We start from the raw sequence: 13,868 nt of genomic DNA, 5'->3' as shown, positions 1-13,868 counted from the left end.
ACAGCGTAATTTGGGTTGATGGAAAGCATATTGTGGTAAGGGCGGTTAAATTTGGATTGGAAAGAAAATCGAAGTCAGGCGTTACACATTGGCTCGTCTTGGGAAAGGCTTTGAGCAGCGAATTTTGGTCATCGTGTTGGATACCACAACAGCAAGCGAAATAAATTTTTACCAATTTTGAACCTGAACTTCAATTGACTTTAAAACTCCGCATTATGTAAGTATTTAATTCCATTACTAATATGTGAGACGTTGTTTTTCCATTTCATCCAGTGCCGAAACACCTAGCACACACCTAGCACACAACCCTTGTGTACGTTGAAAGATCTGTCGGATTTTTTTGGCATACGTGGACTATCCTACTTCACTATAATATAGTTACATGGTTTCACAACTCTTATGGCCTATTGATAGGAACTATGGCCGAGACCAGATTAATATGAGTTGGGGTATGGAAAGAATAAAAGAACAGAGAGCGAAACATACTAACACGAATTGTGGAGGCTTGGCTAGAGAAATGAGGTGAATTCAGCAAAAGATGAAAATTTGCTGCAATCAAAGAGTTGCAAATGTACAAGAGTGAGAGCGGAAGCGGCAGAGCTCTGATATGTTGATGAATGATTTTCGATCGTCATCCGTAATATCAATACAGACTTCTCTCAATTGTGTTCGACATTGAGAGGGTTTGTAGTATCATGTGGTTTTGCGATTGTGTGGCTTGAACAAAAATGCTTAAGGTGCACCTGGGCAATTGGAAGTGCTCATGGAACTTATCGACAAAACACTTGGGGAATGTGGTAGGAGATGACCACCAAATGAACCGTAAGTCCTCACTGTTCTCTATCTTCTTCCAGACTTTGCGCATACCGATTAACTTTGTTAAGAGGTATCTGGCCATGGCTGCCTACTAGACGATTTACACTATCTGGTAAACCTAGGAACAAAAGGGCATTGATTGGTCAACACCGACGTTCTAAATGTGAAAAATAACTCGCTCTTTGATCGCAGTTCGTTTTTGTTTTCTTCACGTGAGGCACAGTGAATAGCAGCATTTCTTCGCGCGGTGAAAAAATCGCAAGTTTAAAGAGTTTTTTAAGCACGAAATCTTTACTCCTCGCATATCTTTCTGTAGTTGATTTTTCCGTCGGCGCAGAGAGAAAAGGCGCAAATATAGTGGATAGGCTCAACATCATGGATGGATTTGGTGATTTGGCTGATTTCGATCCCATGGATGGATTGGATGACATGAATGAATATGACTCCGACAATATGGACATCATGGGCATTCGGGCCAAGTACAACAACATTGCTGGATTCGATATCATGGCTGAATCTGACTTGGATCAGTTCGAAGACATGGATGTCTCCGATCGTATGGAAGTATCTGAGTTTGGATCTGACACCACGGAGGAATCTGATGATGATGAATCCTCTGCAGGCCACCCCTTTACTCACAGGAAGGTCACTGGTATGGACGAAATCAATGAACTGATCAATGATCTTGAAGCCGATGGAACAGAGGCGCAAGAAGAAATAACTTCCTTTGTGAGTTGGCACACTGCCTTTTGAATGGCAACCAAAATTACTTGACTTACATGTCGCTAGATTGTTTTCTTCGATACTATTGACCTGAGAGAGAAGAGTCCACGAGGAGACAAGATCGCCGAGCTCTTGCAACTGTAAGAAATTCTACCTCCCTTCTCATCAATCCTCAATTTAAGAATGAAAACAGTCGTTTTATTACTGACTTGTTCATTATTCAGAACCCCAAAAGTTTGCGATCTCACATTAAAGTTTGTAAGTGTTGTTGCATCCATGATTTTACTTGAAAGTAACGCTCAACTCCAGTCATGTTACCTCGATAGCCCTGATAAGTGCTTTGGTGAGAAGCTTATGTCCGCTTTATGCTCTTTGGATATTGAAACATTTGCCCATCGTGCAATGAACCCAACACTTCCCACCAATTTGAGACTTGGCAGAAACAAATCACCACGAACTAACTTTGGTCAACGAAATTTGTTAAAATTAGTGGCATCTTGGCCCAACCTCCATACTGTTAGTGCCAATTCATTGATAGCATCTATTGAAGCTAACTTTCTAGTTACATATTGAAGGAGATACAAATGGTCCACCATATGGTGAAGAGTTACCCCCCGTAACTTGTGCTATCAGGTTCGTTACATTCGAGAATTTGACCGGCAACTACGGTTTCATATCTCGCATATTTGCTGGGTCTGCGCAAAGTCTTCTGGGGTTTGAGGCTTGGACTCTCAGTATTGATGAACACTTTCACCCGGTAATGCGCCTAATTTACCCTCCCTCGTTGGTATACTACTAACCTCTACCTTCAGCTGGACCCTCGTCTCCGACCAATTCTCCCTTCTATTCAATCACTCGACATTTCAGATTACAATCATCCTTCAGACAGATTCCTCAGACACGAACTTCCAAGTGCGCATCATCGCTGTAACCTCAGACTGAGAGGACACAATAAAAGACTCAACAAGGTGATGAGAGCAATGTTCCAGAAGTTAATGAAAACAAGAGAATGGAGGCGTACATCGCTACGAAAGGTCATGTCTCACAAACATAAGAAAACGTAAGCTGAAGAGTCAAATTCAGACGTTTCAGCGGCAATTGTTGAATTACAAAGATGCAGATGGGATCAACACACAAGAATTGCTTATAACGAACAAGCTACAAAAGAAACAAAGAAAATTGTTTGGCTTGGGAGGATATAAAGCAGACTGGGCTCATGTTGTGTTTGACTGCACGTCAAAGATAAACAGTTGATCTCGCACATTCCATTCAGCGAAAACACCAGTCAACCCACACGACTGTAGCGTCTCAGCTGAATATGTTGTATATTCATTTATGACAAGAATTGCATGTTTAATGATGACGAAGATATTCTCGAAAAATGCATTCATTTTATATGTGACGGTATCTGCAATTGTTTCATAACACAGCTCGGGGAGTATGTCTATAATGCGTGGAGTATGTCGGTGTTAAAAGCCTATACGCGTACTTGGTGAAAGTGGACCTGGCGAGTCTGGCCTGGGTGACTATGGTACATATATGATTGATTGACCCATCCCGATTGATTGGAATGAATCCGAGTGGGTACTCCGTAACCTTATACACATAAAAGAACAATGGATCCTTACAAAGTAGATGATTAGTGTAAGAGGGTTATTTCACAGATGAACGCAGGCTCGGCGGGATTCAGGATGGTGCTTGAGCGTGGATCCATTAAAAACATTCAGAGGTCCAGGGGCTGAGAGACTTGGAGGGGTACAATAAGCGATTTTTTGGGGAGTCATGGATCTACCAATTCTTATCCGCGTATTCATGTCCACTACCGAACATTTCACCACATGTCCATGTCAGGGTGAGGATAAGATTGTTCTATGGACGGCATATGGAACTGGATGCCAAGGGAAACCCATTTACCCTAATGAGATTGGTGCTGGACACATATGGATACACAATGATTGAAGACCAATTAACACGCAGAACGGTGTGATCGTGGCACAGCCAATTCGAAGCTAGAGAACTCTAATCCCAGAATGAGATGATGGCAAACGTTATATTTCAGCCCATCTTTCAATCTCCTCGAAATTTTTATTATATCGATACAATGAGAGGCCAATTATACACAATTAGATCATCATAAATTTCGATAATTTTCGAGTGGTCGAATCTTTAGTTCGGACGAGTTTCTCATCAATTGTTCCTCACTCACAACCGTCACCATGGATATGAACGAGCGACGATCGAGCATTTCTGGGCGCATTCGCAATACCTCCATCTCATTAGCAGATGCAGCTTTAAATTTTAATCCTCAATTGGGGATGTGGGCAGCAACCGGCACCGCCATAGCCTAGGCTCCAACGTTGGAAGAACTCCGCGAGCCCATTTCCGGAGGCGCAAATATCGAATTCAATGAACATGGACATTCTAAGCGTACCGTCACAACAGACTTAAATGGTGAACCAGTCCTCGCAAAAGCTTCATCACGTACACAAACCCGTCGATTAAGTAATGCCCAAGTTTTAAATCCTGTACCAGTGGTGGGCCATGGGAATTTTAATACCGCACTCGAGACTGAACCTAAATTTGCGAAACCTTCATTAAAGACTCGAACAACAGTCATTGAAGAAGAACGACATGGTTGGGGTCCGGCCATTAAACATGGTATTGCTGCATTTTGGAAATTCGCAACAACGCCTACTGGTTTCTTGATGACGATATATGGATTGAATATTGTGGCATGGGGAGCTATGCTTTTCTTCTTACTACTAGATGCCGCTCCAGCAATGGATCATCCGGATAAAGATTCCAATGATTCACCTAGGAAGAAATGGTTGGAAATTGATTCACAGATTTTAAATGCTTTATTTTGCGTCACTGGATTTGGCTTGGCGCCCTGGCGATTTAGAGATTTATGGAATTTGTTGCAGGTGAGATTTGGGAAGAATAAGAAAGCAATGAAGAGGTTAGCAAAGCAAAATGAAAGTTGGTTTAGACCAGGGGCTTGGTATACAGATTCGCTAAGGGATGAAAATGAAGAGAATGCTGTTTCTATTCCAGCCACTTTCACTGGGGAAGTCGCACCTCCTACTAGCTTATGGAAACTCAGCTTTGTGGTTTGGATGATGGTTTTGAATACTTTATTTCAAGGAGTATTGGCTGGGTTCATGTGGGGATATAACAGAATCAATAGACCTTCGTGGGCAACTGGTACATTCATTGCCTGTGGGTGCGCTGTTAGCTTATTCGCAGGAATTATGATGTGGTGGGAGGGAAGGAAGGTCAAGAAGATTGAAGGCCCAGTAATCAAGGTTATCGAACCGGATGAGAAAGAGACAGAGTTAGTGGATCACTCAAATAAATAAAAGGTCTTCGACTAGTTCTTGTATATCGATTTCTCTATTTCTCTATGGCTCTATGATTCTATGATTCTATTAGTCATTGGTGTGGAAGTTTCCAATCCACCAATGCTGTTCTCTTCTGTGTAAGTCATGACAGTCATGAACCGTTCAGAAACTGTAACGAAAGTTCCATAGTCCACTGCGCTTTACCCAGATTAACTCCTCCAATTCAACCTCCAATTATTCCAAACTCACGATGTCTTTTTATTTCCTATGCCCTCGCTTCATACTTCATGTAATTCAAGTCGCTACTGAAAGTTTGATACCAAAATTCCATCCTTATAAATCTCCTCATGAGCGATGATCATATAGAACTCTATTCATCAAGGCTCATCAACTTTCTCCAACTTTGAGGCATAGCATCAAAATCCACATTAATACGTGGACGTTGCTTTCCAATCCTCCTCTGCAATCCTCCTTGCTGTCCTACAGCCTCATCTTCCTCTGGCCAACACCTCACCAAATCATATATATCCGCATTATGAAATTGTATTATGTCCTTATCTTGCAATGTTTCGACGTGAATATTCTCCTCATTATTACTTTGCATATATGGATATCCCACCAATTGCCATGCCATATGCAAAAATCCAATATCATACTCAACTTTGCGCTTTAAGCTTGAGAGTTCGAACCAGGGAAATTCCATCAGATACTTACGGCGAAGTGCAATACGGGCTCGTTTATAAAGACCATCCGTGATCCATGACCCTTCAATGTAATCATTTGGATCCGCAGAGATGACTGGCTTATCGTTGGACTGATAAGCTGTTACATCCCAATCACCTGAACATGCTGCGAACGACAATCCATTAGGACAATAGAATTGTTGAATATGTTGATCAAGTAACCATCCTCCATTTCTCCAACGGCATTGTTGAGCTAGTAATTGACAATCCTTTTGTGCTTTCATACGTACAGAGTTCTGTGCGCACCATTTAAAAGCCAAGGCCAGCTGTACATATACCAGCCATGGATTTCACTGCAAACATTTTTGAATTGCATATCGTGGAATGTAACATGGAGAGAGTGAGATCCGTATTCGAGAGGGTAAATATCTCCACTTGCTAATATTCGAGGTAGCTGAATGGCCGGTCTTATGATGTATGGCGTTGTCTTCGTTGGCTTTGGAGAGGAAGCTATGGAGGGAGCGGTAACTCTGTTGGTAACATTGGGTGCGAAACGAGCTGTGAGAATGGTATAGCATATTCCACTTGTAGAATCTCTTAATTTTTGAATCCCGAAAGCATTGTGGACTTTTTCGATGACAGCCTTCCCGGAGCAACGACGTATTGACATGACACTAGACACAGTTGGCAAATGGGAAGTATTGAATACATCCTGGTTGGGTGGAGGTAAAAGGATGTAGTATCGAAGATTTTGCTTATCGTCGATTAGGATATGTAGATCAAGAGAGAATGGTCGAATTTCTGGGAGTGAGGGATGATGCCATGATGATATTTGAGGAACTTTATACTTGGTCGCGCGATTCTCCGTCGATGAGTTGCAAATGGTGATCTCAATATCTTGTGGAGCTGATGAAGAATGGATACCATGAAACGGTGGCATATTTGAATTGGTGTAATATATTGACTTTCTCGTGTTGTAACGTAGGCGCAAGCAATTTCGAAGTAGATATATAGCGTGTCGAGAAATTTCTAATGGTCCAATTGATATTTGATGATAACATACTTTCTGAGACCTCGAGGTTATAGAATCCCTTCAAGTTCCCCTCCTGAAGCTTCTTGGAAGGAATGTTCAATCGGAAAGGTTGAAAAAGCTATTGCAAGTGACCAGCGACCACAACGTAAGAGGGTGAAATATAGAGTCGTATGTAAATAGGTAGTGAGTTTGAATCTAAGAAGGTACAAAATTCCTTTGATAGAAGATATCTTTATGCCAACCTTTGCATTTACCAAAGATCTTAGGAAGTTAAGAGCTTACCAGAACAATAGCTGATAATCAGGTGAAGCCTGAACTTGTGCGAATCATCATAGTAATGATAACAACCTTATTATTAACAATTTCTTTTATATGGATTCAACCCTCTGACTCTCGGGATAGTGAATTCACGAATATGATTCGGTGAAACATCTGATTTAATGGATCTTTGAAGTACTGAGTTCGGCTCATGATCTCAGATGATATATGAGATGCAAATAGAAAGTAACTGTGCTGCTAAACAAGTTAAAAAATCAGCACATCTCAACAATAGGTTACATACACAAACGCTTCAAATGAGTTCTGATACCTAAGATAAAATCTTTAGACTCTTCCTGATGTTCAAGGTACATCTGCCGCTGTTGCGATGAGTTCATGTGGTTAAAAAATCGAGTTACTTCACTTCAACAATGGAGCATTGCATTTGGAGAAGGGAAAAAAGAAAAGGAATAGGGAACGAAAATGAGACCTGAATATTGCCATGAGAGATAGAAAGAAATATGAAGCATCTATATAGCGATTTGACTTTCCTCCCTTCACCTAATCTTTTCCAAATATAACCTTTGTACTTTTACTCAAAACCAAAACTGGCAGTGGCTTGACTTCCCAACATCCTCTTATAAACTCTTTATGATGTTTCTCAACGCTCTTTCCAAGCAAGTTTTCGTCAACACCTACATTTTTTACCTCTTTCAATATCCCCCAACACTTTCCCACCTTTACTCCCTTCCACTCTACTACCGTTGGGCATAATTTGGAAGACCCAGATATAACCTCCAATGTTCCATGATTACCCAAACAAAATGTTGTTCCCCTCTTAAATTCATGTGCATTCCAGATAGTCTTCTTACTACTGTCCACCTTTTCTTGCTTGAGCTTTGCAGAACAATTGGAAAGTAGTGATTCATTAATTTGTAGTGAGGTTTGTAAAACAGGATATCCTTTGGTCTTCGCTTTAAGGGAACAACAGCGCCCGAATCCATCTTGGTCGTGAAAATCGAGACATTCCTTTCCAACAACTACCATGGTTAATGATTCTTCAGAGTCCTCTAGAAATCCTGTCCATGTATGTTCGGATCGAAATAATGTAACGATCAATTCCTCAAAAAAATTGCAAGTGTCCAAATCCACTGAAACTAAACTATTTGGTGGAGTTGGAAGTCCGGTTGCAATGTTATTTTGTACTGTTGATTGAATTCCGCCGCCAGTAGTATTATTTTTGAGCGAGTCGGGCTGCACAATAGAATCGTCATCATCCTCCCCATCTGAATCCCCCTCCGCATCAAAAGATTCAACCCAAAAAGCACTTAATTCTTGATTATCCTCATCAATGCCTGTCTCTTCTAGTGCATCCAAACACTTGGAAATTGCATCACCAATATTGGTCTGCCAATCTTTATGTGCTTTCCAAAATTTTCGAAATGACTTTGGACAACGTAATGCTTTGAGATACGAAGACTCGCAGACACCTTTATCCCATGTGAAGGAAATGGCACGAAGGTAATTGACCATAGTATCAGACGCGAGAATGTTTAACAATCGTCGACGACGAGCATTACGAGAACAGAGAGATACCTCAACTCCAGAGTAAGCTTCAAGATCAAGAGGATTTCGTAGACCATGTCGCCATCGCTCCACTAAGGCGTCCTTCATTGTATGCCTAATTCTCCGTTTATAAGTTACTTGACCTGATCCGGAGATAAATCCCATTGCACTTCCCTGTATTTGTATTGCATGTGAATCGGCATATCGTCTAGCACGAGAAGTATTAGGTGAGCGAAGAGCTTGTTGATCCGACAATTGACCTTTAATACGTAAGACGCGTTCGGGAGACTGAACACACTTTTTATTGACGATAAGACCATAATCACTGGGTGCGCCAATCAATAAGATGTCGGAAGATAAAAAGTGTTGTCTCGGTAACGATTCCTGGTTTGCATCAACTTCTTCCTCATTCCAAGTCTTGAATGATATCCAGTGACAAAAGACCTCTGAATTCATAGGGACCAAATTGGTGTCATTATCGCCGTTTTGTGTTGTCTATGGAATGATAGCACCATTTCCGATATCATATTGCTTGATCTCATTTGTCAAAGAGCTTCTCATAATTTTCCAAGACGGACCCCAAAGATCTGTTAGAGCCTCAATGGTTGATGATAGAAACAAACGTATCTTATGATCAGGATGGCCATGATTGAAGGGATGGAAAACCCATGGCTGCTTCCCTCCTAAGAACCTGTCCATACACTGTAACTGTCGACGGCATATTTCGACACCCAATCCACCTAAATTTGAGATGCCAGAAGGACCTCTGAGTAGATTCACAGCTCTATCATGATATTTAAACTTCTGTGGAATATGGAATGATGGTATATCCTTCCCCACCAACTCTGTATCGAAGGGTTGAATGTGAGCGCCAGCGTATGATAAAATTGCGAGTTCTATGACTTGAGTAGTAAGTTGCCAAAAAAAGCCATCTGATGATCGACAAGCCATATCAGAAAATGTTAAGATCGACATTATAGTCAAGATCTCGAGGCATTTCTGGGTTAGATTTAACGAATCGTCAATTTCTTTTATTAGTCGATCGGCCTCTTCCGCAGGGAATCTGTTGTAGGAAGAAGGAAGTGAAGTGAAATTGACCGATATTATACCCATGAACTCTTTAAAAACTCCCAATAAATCTAATATAGTCTGTATCTCAATCTGAATAACTCTCACAACCCCAGCCCTCCGCTGATCTTGTACTAACAAGGAGATATTCTTTGCACAATAATTATTCTCTTGAAGTGCGGTAAGATTATTGCCAGCCGTGTGGGCCCTGTTATGACATACAAGAAGGTCCAAAAGAAGTTCGGAGTCGGAGTATTTAATGATATTCAAACAATAACCAGTTTGGTATTTATGGTACTCTGATTCTGGAAGGCAAAGTAAAGCTTCATCCTGGGCTGGTCCAGTAGAATCGCCAGTTTTATGGATAAAAAGTCCTGTATTGTTGAAAACTTGCTGTTCCAAATATTTCAATTTGTCAAAGTATGCCTTTGGGTTTGTTATTCGTTCTTCTGCTGAAGCAGATAGTTCTGGATCGTCCGGAAGGTCGTCAGAATCGTAGTCTGTGTCGTTTGTGTCAGACTCAATATCACCAGAAGTAGTGATCGATGTATTCGGAGATGCTTCTAATGTTTCATTCGACGAATTGTTATCAGAAGAATTTGATACATTTTCGAAGATATCGGGCTTGGCTTGATCTACGGCAGAATATGATTGCACAATAGAATGAGCTCTCATGAGTTTGAGAAACCTCTGAACAATTAACACGATTCTCGCTTGCTTTGCCAAGATTAATCTAAACCGTTGAAAATTACTGGAGCGGTTGGTTTCGAAGTGTGAGGGGATTTTTGGCTCAATGTGAACGCTTGTAGTTCCCAAAGAAGTGTCGGGCAACTCATTTCTAGAACACATTAAGAGGTTCAGGCGCAGAATTTCAAAAGCCGAGCCTCCGTTGATGAATCTCTTGATGTGTTCTAGATTTGGAAAGTTTGAGTAATCAATATGGATCAAATCGTCAACTTCCATTACAGCAGTATCTATTTTCTCCGCTTCGTCTCTTTCCTGAGCGTCAGAGATCTTAGTGCCCAGACTCGATGCCAAGTATTGCTCAACAAGCAATTTTGTATCGATTTGCTGGTCTAGATATGAAGCCATGGCGCGTGAGTCCGAGTCTCTATTAGGATTTGAAAAGTCAAAAAGCCTAGTTGCGAACCATGGTGCATATCGTTCAAGGATATTGACGGCATCATTTTCTCGAGTATCAGTAACAGTTTTTCGGAGTTCAAGAATAAAAAACTGAAGTAATCGTCGGATATTCCGAATGAATCGTGGTTTGGAAATCTTGGAAGCGATGTTAGAAAGACTCAACTGGAGCTCAGAATCGGTGTAGATAATTGTTAAAATCTCTTCTTTCGCTGCCTGGGGAAGGTCGTGAGTGATTGAGGCAGATCCCTGGGAGGGTAGACTTGAGCCTAATCCGCTATCTCGGTACGTCTGCACAGAAGCGAGTGACTTTACATCCCAATGAAACAAATCGGGTTGATTGAGATCCACTTCCGATGAATCCATGTCGTTGTAGCTGTTTTTGAAGTTAGATGGCACTTCTAAGTCAGTTGCGAAGACAGAAGAGCCTGGTCTGCCCAACTGCTCCGTAATGATCTGATCATCGTGAGACCGAGTAGAGGCAGCGAAAATCTCAGCCTCCTGGTCATAATGGTGCCCCAACTGATGCAATGAATGATCTTTGTGGGGAAAAGTTTCCTCACCAAGATGACTCTTTTGATACCGTTTGTCACTTTCGAAAGGTTCCAGCGATCGAGCCTGAATGGCTTGCATTTCTTCGTTTTCAGAATCTATTACATCGACTGCGGCGATATTCACTGCTTCTTTCGCAAAGATCTTTTTCTTTTTTGCGCTTCCGATCCCGTCTTCTGTCATAGTTCTCCGCCGGCGTTTTCCCGTGAACTGGATGATACCATGGATATTTTCTTGGTGAGCTTTGAGATGGCCATATCTGGTAAATGTGGCTTTACATTCATTCATATGACAAGGCAGTCTGTTAGTTGTTTTCATGAGATGTTTTTCTTTGATATGGCGTCTCAAGTTACCTGTCTTCCACTGATCAGGTCCGCCTGGCTCATAATCACAATATGAACATTTCGGGTGCCCGGCTGTAGTTGAGTCGGCACTGGCTGAGCCATTAATCTCTATTTGATATCCATTGTTACCAGAAGAATTGGCCGACATGGAACCGTGGTCTACCGATGCAAGCGGATCAGCAGTCGCTTTGTTTAAGATCGTGTATTCTAAGTTTCTGGGCCTTGAAGATTCATCGGCCGCAGGCTCGACCGTGAATTGTGTAGAACAACTACACGGAACATTAGTCAAATCTTTACGGTAGTAATGCAATCTTACTCTTTCTCTCCAGAAATTCCAACGCACAGATGTAACTTTTCATGTCTCGTGAGTTGAAAAGGATCATTGAATCTTTTGCTACATCCAGGATGACTACACGCTTGAGACTGAAATACTTCGGGAGTGGAACCCTGGCGTGGAAATGTATGGGAAGGTGTTTTATTACTTGTAGGTCCTGTGAGGTCATATATTTGGACAAGAGACTCATATTGGGGTTGCCCAGACGTTCCAGACAACGAGTCTGATGAAACTGGAATGCGGTTATAAATACAAAATAGTTCTTGTGATGGAAGTGAAAAGATCAGGTAGGAGTTACTTACGACTTAGCATTTGTGAGTCTCTCCCCGAATCATCCTCAGGTAGTTGTTCTTTGATAGATGGCAACTTAGGGGTTGTATCTTCCAATCTATAGTCTCTTTCATTTGCTAAGGGATATGTACCGGTATCGCAACGCTAGAAGACATCAATTTGCATATCAAACAAGGAAAGATAATCTGTAGAGCTACCTCGTTGTTTGCAGACATGCCGAATGCTGAGACGGCTATCATATGGTTTTCAGGCTTCCATCGCAGTCACGCCCGGACCTTTGACATTTTATGCAAGCTGGCTTTGTTTCATCGCACTTGACTCGTCTGGCTCTATTATCATACATTATTCATGATGTTCCGGATTATTGATTTTGAATATCATACTTGCAAGTGTTACAGCCAGTTTTGACCTTTGCGTGACCGTGTTGATATGCCTTACAGGGCTTCTTGCTCTCTATACTCGTCAGTACATGACCGTTTAGGACAATTCCAGGACGAGCAACAGCAGGTCAACGAACCATGAGAGTCACCATCTTCATTATTTACATGCGCATACGCATTTCCACCATCAAAAAGGGACACTTCATCTCCCTCAAACTCCCTCTTGCCATTTTCAGGCATCGTGAACGGTTGAACCAGAAGGCTAGTTAGCAGGTAGACACTTGTCGCACGTTTTTGTTGCTGAAGTGTGAATAATCGTATATTTACTCGAAGGACGAATTTTCGATCAAGGACTTGTTTTCAAAAACTTCAAAATTAGCAACCGTCGAAATCTGACTGCCAGCCTTGTTGCAACAATCAATTCCTGCGCTATTATACCACCAAGAATATGAGACATACCAAAAAGCTCAACAGCACCCGTTTCCACCCAGTCTCATGACTCCATAGCACTAAAAATATTGATAGAGAAAGGGCCAAACAAGATATTACAAAACGAGAGGATGTTCTTGAAGATAAATAATTGAAGGTGGGAAATACGATAATACTCAGCCTCAGCCTCAATCTACATGCATAATCTGTAGAAAGTTGTCAGCAAATGGCACGGAAATTAGCCTGGCCCCCAATTGAGAGGTATGGCTTGAACAGACAGCTATTGGCTGCACATTGTCAGGTTGTATGCAGCAAAACTCGACGTGATATTGGAAAGGTCAAGCAAGAATCAAGTGCTGAGCAGCAGAACCGAAATTCAATATGCAAATATGGAAATTCAAAGTGTAGAAACACTCCGGAATCTGAAGTCCTTGTTCGCTGATGATAATTCAAAATCAACAGATATTGCTGTAGTAACTCATCCGCTGCCAGTGATGCACAAAACTTTTTTATGCGACCATCGCTTCCCTATTTATTCGACGAGAAATTTCCAAGAGACCCAGCGATACATATCAGCTCAACATATGAGAAAAATGATACAGTTTGGGTGGTTAGGTATGCTGCCAAGCCCCGACAGACTTGGTAGAGTATACCGGTACGATCTTCACCTATTGAATAATTAGCACTTTGGTTTACATGCCAAAGAGCTGTGATAAGCCGCGCTGATAACTTGACCATGAAGGCAATGAAGGCAATGAACACAATGCACGGACAGAGCCAAGACTGAGGAGAGTTGTCAAGGCAGCAAACAGACGACGTATGAAATCCATGATGTGGATCGGAGTGATATAGTTAGACTAACTGGTAGAATGGCTCACAATGATATTTTACTTGATGCAGTAAATTTGAA

General features: G+C 41.6%; 5 protein-coding genes across 5 annotated transcripts; 2 read left to right on the top strand and 3 right to left on the bottom strand.

The window, feature by feature from the left end:
• Positions 1 to 1,191: 1,191 nt before the first annotated feature.
• Positions 1,192 to 2,603, top strand: EAF02_009023 (uncharacterized protein; the record flags this gene model as incomplete). The annotated part of the gene is made up of 6 exons (XM_038905071.1): positions 1,192 to 1,545; positions 1,606 to 1,679; positions 1,764 to 1,797; positions 1,849 to 2,055; positions 2,102 to 2,296; positions 2,352 to 2,603. The coding sequence occupies 6 exons, from the start codon at positions 1,192 to 1,194 to the stop codon at positions 2,601 to 2,603; spliced, it is 1,116 nt and encodes a 371-aa protein (XP_038754968.1).
• An 887-nt stretch (positions 2,604 to 3,490) lies between these two features.
• On the top strand, positions 3,491 to 4,898 carry EAF02_009022 (uncharacterized protein; the record flags this gene model as incomplete). The annotated part of the gene is made up of 2 exons (XM_038905070.1): positions 3,491 to 3,520; positions 3,888 to 4,898. The coding sequence occupies 2 exons, from the start codon at positions 3,491 to 3,493 to the stop codon at positions 4,896 to 4,898; spliced, it is 1,041 nt and encodes a 346-aa protein (XP_038754967.1).
• Positions 4,899 to 5,250: 352 nt separating this feature from the next.
• EAF02_009021 (uncharacterized protein) lies at positions 5,251 to 6,503 on the bottom strand (the record flags this gene model as incomplete). The annotated part of the gene is made up of 2 exons (XM_038905069.1): positions 5,251 to 5,816; positions 5,870 to 6,503. The coding sequence occupies 2 exons, from the start codon at positions 6,501 to 6,503 to the stop codon at positions 5,251 to 5,253; spliced, it is 1,200 nt and encodes a 399-aa protein (XP_038754966.1).
• Positions 6,504 to 7,415: 912 nt separating this feature from the next.
• Positions 7,416 to 12,388, bottom strand: EAF02_009020 (uncharacterized protein; the record flags this gene model as incomplete). The annotated part of the gene is made up of 5 exons (XM_038905068.1): positions 7,416 to 8,866; positions 8,933 to 11,793; positions 11,841 to 12,090; positions 12,161 to 12,293; positions 12,347 to 12,388. 5 exons carry the CDS (start codon positions 12,386 to 12,388, stop codon positions 7,416 to 7,418), a joined length of 4,737 nt encoding a protein of 1,578 aa, XP_038754965.1.
• Positions 12,389 to 12,510: 122 nt separating this feature from the next.
• Positions 12,511 to 13,088, bottom strand: EAF02_009019 (uncharacterized protein; the record flags this gene model as incomplete). The annotated part of the gene is made up of 3 exons (XM_038905067.1): positions 12,989 to 13,088; positions 12,667 to 12,933; positions 12,511 to 12,602 (listed from the first exon to the last, which is right to left on the bottom strand). The coding sequence occupies exons 2-3, from the start codon at positions 12,767 to 12,769 to the stop codon at positions 12,511 to 12,513; spliced, it is 195 nt and encodes a 64-aa protein (XP_038754964.1). The 5' UTR covers positions 12,770 to 12,933; positions 12,989 to 13,088.
• Positions 13,089 to 13,868: the final 780 nt, after the last annotated feature.

This window comes from Botrytis sinoallii, assembly GCF_014898435.1.
Source record: "Botrytis sinoallii strain Bc 23 chromosome Unknown BSIN_018, whole genome shotgun sequence".
NCBI classification, from domain to species: domain Eukaryota; kingdom Fungi; phylum Ascomycota; class Leotiomycetes; order Helotiales; family Sclerotiniaceae; genus Botrytis; species Botrytis sinoallii.
This window is presented reverse-complemented; position numbering and strand designations above follow the sequence as displayed.